The sequence below is a fragment of the Pteropus alecto genome, unplaced genomic scaffold (assembly GCF_000325575.1).
Source record: "Pteropus alecto unplaced genomic scaffold, ASM32557v1 scaffold1001, whole genome shotgun sequence".
In the NCBI taxonomy this organism is placed as follows: domain Eukaryota; kingdom Metazoa; phylum Chordata; class Mammalia; order Chiroptera; family Pteropodidae; genus Pteropus; species Pteropus alecto.
Window position 1 is genome coordinate 193812 of NW_006431443.1, and position 6329 is coordinate 200140.

The window sequence follows — 6329 nt, forward strand, 5'->3', positions numbered from 1 at the left end:
AAGAAGGAGGCTGTGGGTCAAAAATTAGGGAGGGCATCAGGCCCCTAAAACAGACAAAAGTGGGAGGTTGGCTCACTGCTATTGTAGGTTTAATCCTCAGTAGAAAACAACTAAGCAGCCACCCGATGGGTCAGTACCTTCCTGGAGACAGAGGAGAGCAGAGGACAATTCCAGCTCCAACTCCCATTCTACAAACACTGTTTCAGCCACACACTCTAGTGTTTACCAACATGTGGTCTCATATTTGGTTTCATAGTATCTGACGTTGTCCTTGCTTCTACCTAAATGTGCCCTGTTTCTCTAAGCCTCAAGATGATCGTCTCCATATCCTGCCTTTTCCACATACATATGAACCACCAAGCATGATGCAAAGGAAGTTCAGAGGAACAAACACTAGGAAAAGGGGACCTCTAGGCTGAGGAGTTGAGGATCCTGGGAGCCTACCTTGCTAATGCCAAAGAAGAGAGGTTAAAGGGTTATGGCCCTCCCAGACTTACTCCTCCAGGCTCACATCCCTATTCGGTTGTTTCCCATCTTTCTATGCCTTCCTCATCAACTAAAAGCTGAGACTCCCAAAGGAAGAAAATAACCTGGGAGGTTGCCTGGGTAGATGTAGGAGAGAAAAGGCCCACTGAGGCAAGCTCACCTTCCCTCCCTGAATCTTTGAGACAAATTCAGGCCAGGGGTGTCCCTCCCCAAAGGCTGGGCTGCCTTGGGCTCCCACCCCAAGCTACTAACCTTACTAGAGAGCCTGTTTGCCTTTAGAGACGATCCTCTGGTGCATGGTGCAAAAGAAAATTAAGTAGTGAACAGGCCAAGTGGATGCAGGTATCTCCCCACCTTCCCTCCCCACTGGCCTCAGCTTGGGCCTTGGAGATTCACAGCATCTCCTAGTGCCCCAAACCAACTCAGTCCTCTCCATCTGAATTGGGAGGGGCAGTCTCCCTGCTGAGGCTTTTAGATGAAAATGAGGATGAAAATGAAGGTGAGCAGCTCTACTGTGTGATAACCTAGTAAAGGCAGTCCCTTTGTAAAAGAAAAAGGAACAATCCTTGAGGATAACTATCCAGAGGTTCAAGGGACAGAGCTAGAGCAATTGGTATCCAGAGTGAGGCAGGACCAAAAGGAGCAACTGAGTAAGTAGGCTGCAACCCAGAGGCCAGGACTAAGCTGTGGTAACAACTTCAGAGATGAGAGGTTCTTCCAGAGGAGAAGGACTTTCTGAGAGTCCCCTAAGCTTGTTCCAGGCAAGGTCAAGGCTACTAACTCTGACCCTAACCTATCATCTTCAGGTTAGCAGGGGAAGTCCCTACAGGTGCCAGACCAAGCTGTGGGAGAAAGCTGTTCACCAGTTCTTACACAGTTCACTTATTGAGACCTTGTGGAAGGACAAAATATCCAACAGAGTGTCCTGGAATGAAAAGCCAAGTTGTAATCTATATTCCACCCCTAATTAGCTTTGAAACCTGGGGGGAAACTACTTAACCTTTCAGAGCTTTAATTTCCTACTCTGAAAGTGAGAATTTTGATGCCTGCCTCACCAACATAAACTTTTCTTGTCCAAAACTCCTAAACCTGTTTCCCTTCTTCTGTTCTCTAATTCCATGAAGGGTACTACATCCATTCAGTCACCTAAGCTAGAAACACAGGTGCCATCCTAGACTCATCCCTCTTCTCACCCCTCAGAGCCAGTTACCAAATTAGTCCTCTCCTTTCCATCCCAAGACCTTGTTGCCTCCCCTAGTGGTCTACTGCAATGACTTCCAAACTCCCGTTGTCTCTCCCTTTTTTCTTTTATATAGACCATATAAAAGAAAACATATTATTTCTAAAATGCAAATCTGACCAATTCCCTTCCTTGTAGAAACTCTTTTGCAGTTTGCCATCTTCTAAAGGGTAATGGCCAAAGCCCCTAGCCATTCAGAGCCCTTCATCATTCTATCCTCATCCGCTACCCCTCCGCATCAACACATATCCAGTGTTCTAACCACAAATATATCAGATTCTCTTGAACCTCCATGCCTCTGCACATAATGATTCCTCAGTCTAGAATACACTTTCTCCTTTTCCTGAACATAGGATGTTAGCACAAATGTCATCTCTTTTGTGAAGTGTTCCACCCAAATACACACTGTTAGTCACTCCCTCCTCAACACCCCATAGCACTTAGCAAATTGTTCCATAATTATTTATGTACTTTCCCAGACCAGACTGTAATTCTTAATGGATGGGATTATATCTTATCATTTATGAATCCCCATGCCCAGCAGAGCCTGGCACAGAGTAGGTATCAATGTTTGTCGAAGGAGTAAAGGAAGTGAGGACTCCACTGAATAACAAATGTGAAAGTGCACAGTCTAGGCAAAAGTGCTATGAGACCATGGGGGCGGTGTTACCCATTTTTAGAGTCAGCAAACCCCAAACAGAGATAGGAAGAAAGGTATGGGGAGTTAGGCTGACCTTAAGAAGGAGTCTCAGGCTGGGAAAGGACAGGACAAGGAAAAGATGCCCCACTGCACACACCTGCACGCTGACCAAGCAGCAGCCAGCAGGCAGAAGCCAAGGTAAAGGCAGCAGAAAGGGAAGGAAGGGAAGAAAGAAAGAGAAGAGAGACAGCTGATACCCCAAGCTCTCTGAATGCCCAGGCATCACAGTGGTGCTGTCAGAAGGGGGTGGGTCAGGGTAGGACTCCGTCTGGAGGAAATAGGAAGTGCTGTGGTGGTAATAAACAGGGTGGACATGGACGGTGGTGGTGGAGGTGGTGGTGGTGGTGATGGTGGTGGTGGTGGTGGTGGTGGTGGTGGTGGTAGAGGAGCAGGAAGAAGAAGCAGAGGCAGATGGAGAGCTGGTCCCGTGGCCTTCAGAACTGAAAGACTGTCCAGATGAAAGGCTGCGCATTCGCCGCAGAGATACCCGGCTTGTCAAGAAGTGGCCAGCCTCGCCCTCTACCAACCTCTGAGATCCCAGGCCATGCTGTGGCTCCGTCAGGCGTTGCCGGACACTGCTCTGCAGGCTGGGGGCTGCAATGAGAATGAAGACAGTGTCAGGAAGGGCCAGCCTACTTTAGGCTGGCAGGCAAGCAGGTTTGCCCATGGAGAAATGCTTGCTGAAAACCACTCTGGGTTTTTGATGCCCAATCTGAAGAATGGGGCACCTACTCCCAAAAACCTCCCACCAGAGGTCCTAAAACAAAGGAGAAATTGAAGATGAGATGCCCAGGTCAGTTTTAGTAATACCAATGGAAGGAGACCTAGGGCCAACATTACTATAAAGGGAGATGGCAAGGCAGTTAGTGGGAGGACACAGGCAGGACAGGGTAGGATTAGGGTTTGGGGCAAGGTTCGGGAGAGCACTAAGAACCAGCCATTTTAGAAAGCCAACCTTAGAAAATAATTCACAGTTTATACAAGGATTTATACACAAACACCTTCATCACATCACCATTAATAATTGCATGAAAACAAACATAAAGATGGAACAATAGGAAAATAATAATATATCTAGTTGCTAGAAGACTATATAGCTATTAAAAATGCTGTTTATGAAAAGATTTTGAAAGCACAGCAAAATGCCTATTAAAATGTTCAGGGAAAACAAAAGGATACAAAATTTTATGTAAAAAAAAATACCTTGAGCTATGGAATAAAAAAGACTAGAGCTTGAAACCAGGCCTTTCCACATCTAGCTGTGACCTTGAGCAACTTATTTCCCTATTTTAATGCCTAATTTATTAAATCCTGAAAGGTTGTCATGAGGCTTCAAGATAACGCAGTTCATGGCGCTCGATAAATGATAGTGGTTATCATTATCTTGACCATGTAAAAAATTATTTTAAAATTTCACAGACAGAAGACTAAAAGAAAAAGGTACTCAAATATAACTGTCTATAAATGTCTTTTTTATGCTCATATTTACTCTTTTTCCTTGACGAATTTCCTCTAAAAAGCATGTAAACAACAAAGAACCAGCTCTTAGATTACTACAGAAAATCAGTCTTTTGAAAGATGATGGCCATCATGCCCAGTGAAGGGCTACGTGGGCACCAGGTAACTGAGGAATGTGCTAGTAGAGCATTGCTCTTGGGCTCACTTCAAGCCCCAGCTGAAAACAGAATTCACACTTTTGTTTTTTCTCCTCTACCCTGAGAGATGGGCCTCCCTGCCTTCTCCTTAAAAGTGGGAGAAGGGGCCAGGTTACGAGGGTGGCAGAAGCCTTGGCAGGGCCACCAGGGAGAGAATACAGTCTCATGGTGATGGAGAGCTGGGGAGGCAGGGCTTCCATGGCTGGTGGCTTTCAAGGCATGAAAGCAGGGTGGAAGAGGAAGAGAAAGCATGGAATAGGGAGGGGAAAAGGGAGAAAGAAGGGAGAAACATGAGAAAGAAAAAGAAGGGGAGGACTTTTCCTTCCCTCTTTCCATCCTAGCTCATTGGAAGAAGGGCCACCAGGACATCTATCTAGCTGGGCTGAAAGGAGAAGCCTAAGCCTTCCATTACCATGAGTGTTCTCTCTCCAGCCCTCAGCTAAGCAGGCTGATTCCTCTCCTCCCGAACCCTCCCTGCAGTTAGTAGGGACAGTGCTGAGGGAATAGAGGGAGCAGGCAGGGGAGTGAGGCAGGCAGGAGAAGGGGCCCGTGGGGTAGGAGTGTTGGTTTAGTCCCAAAAGTTGGAAAAACAAAAGCCCCAAAGGGGCTCCTCAAACCCGGATATTTCCAGAGGGACTGATCATCCGAGCCGGCGGATGTTGAGCAGAGAGAGCGGTCACTGAACCTACGCCCCATCAGCCAGGCAGCATCTAGGGTCCAACAGCCAGGCCAAAAGGAGAAGAGAATCTGATTTATGGAGGGCTTCAGCCTGCCCACCAACGGGATAAGGGAAGGACCAAGGAGCAAGGGTTGGCTAGCTCAGAGCTAATGAAGGTCCCTCCCAACCCAGGGAGCACAAGAAGCTTTAGATCAGTGTGTCAGGATCAAGCTCTGCCTGCCAGTGATCCTAACCCTGTTGAGCCTTTGAGTAAAAGTCCTAACAGATATCAGACCTGGAAGACAAAAAGGCTTGGCCAGAGGCAAAGAAAGTATCGTTGAAGAAATTTACAAATCAGTTCTGTCTGGAGTTGGAATCCAGACTGATTAAAGAATCTAGCTTTCTGAAAGTGAGCCCCTAACACAGCCCCAGCTTTTGCCATCCCTTCTGCACCCATGGGATATGGGCCCAAGACAATAGCTTTTCCATAAGGCTTTAGTCTATTTATCCAAAACAGCCTCTAATCCAGAGAAAACCTCAACTGGGCCAGTAAGGGATAAATCCCTTCATTCACTGAAGAATTCCCACAGAGTGTTGTTTCTTTCGACTTTGCTCTACTCAGCTCTTATCGCTCACAGGGGAGGAAAAGGGGAGACCCAGGACAGAGTGTGGGGAGGTCCAAGAGTTCAGGTGAAAAGCCAGACAAGAGACCCCTCCTGGACAGGAACATCTTTCAGGCTTGGAGGATTTAGAGCTATATCACTTTAAGGGACTATTGCTTTCTGGGGTCTCACACATACACACATACACACACACACACACACACACACACACACACACACAAAACAGAGAGAAAGAGACATCATTCCGTTCACCTACTTGAGCAATTAAGAATAAGGAATATAAAATAAAAAAATAAGTAAATAAAAGCAATAAAATGAATCAAATCAGTCAAAATAAATGCCATTTTTTACATCATGAACCACTAACGAGGTTATTTTTATAAAGGTAGATGGGTGGGGGATGGGGTGGTGAATGAAGGGATTTAAAAAACACAGAGTGAAGAAAGACACACTTAACACAATAGACCCAGAAGGGCAGACAGAGCGTATAGCAAGGAAAACCACTGAAAGGACAACTATAAAGGAATATCCTGATGCAAATTTTGTGCTTTATTAATCGAGATCATGAGTTGAACTATCTTCCTTGGTATTTGCCCCATATGCTGTTGAAGCACAGCAGTGGCCAATGACTTCTTGACCTGCCCATCAAAGGTTCCTTCCCTCATCCCCACCCAAGAGGTCACCTACACTGCATGGACAAGGGTGACACAATCTCCTCATCCATGTCGTCCACGTCATCAGTCATGATGAAGTGAGCAGGGTTGGGGCGTGTACTGCCCATCCAGCTGGGGTCTATGTTGAGGGCAGCCACCAGTGAGTGGATGCCAGGGTTATTGACAATCTGGAAGCCACAGAGGATCTCAATCTGCTGCCAGCGGTGCAGGCGCTCCCGCAGTGCTGCCGTCACCTCACTCAGAGCTTGCCTAAAGACAGATGAAAGAGAATTGCAGGCATGGGCTGGGTGTGA

General features: G+C 46.6%; 1 protein-coding gene across 1 annotated transcript in view; it reads right to left on the reverse strand.

The window, feature by feature from the left end:
* Positions 1-6329, reverse strand: part of STIM1 (stromal interaction molecule 1) — an 88287-nt gene that overhangs the window by 3391 nt on the left and 78567 nt on the right. The window contains exons 9-11 of the mRNA XM_015597839.1: positions 6050-6285; positions 4699-4791; positions 2954-3020 (exon numbers count right to left, since the gene is read on the reverse strand). Of these exons, the coding sequence (XP_015453325.1) occupies positions 2954-3020; positions 4699-4791; positions 6050-6285 (396 nt within the window). The remainder of the gene's footprint in view (positions 1-2953; positions 3021-4698; positions 4792-6049; positions 6286-6329) is intronic.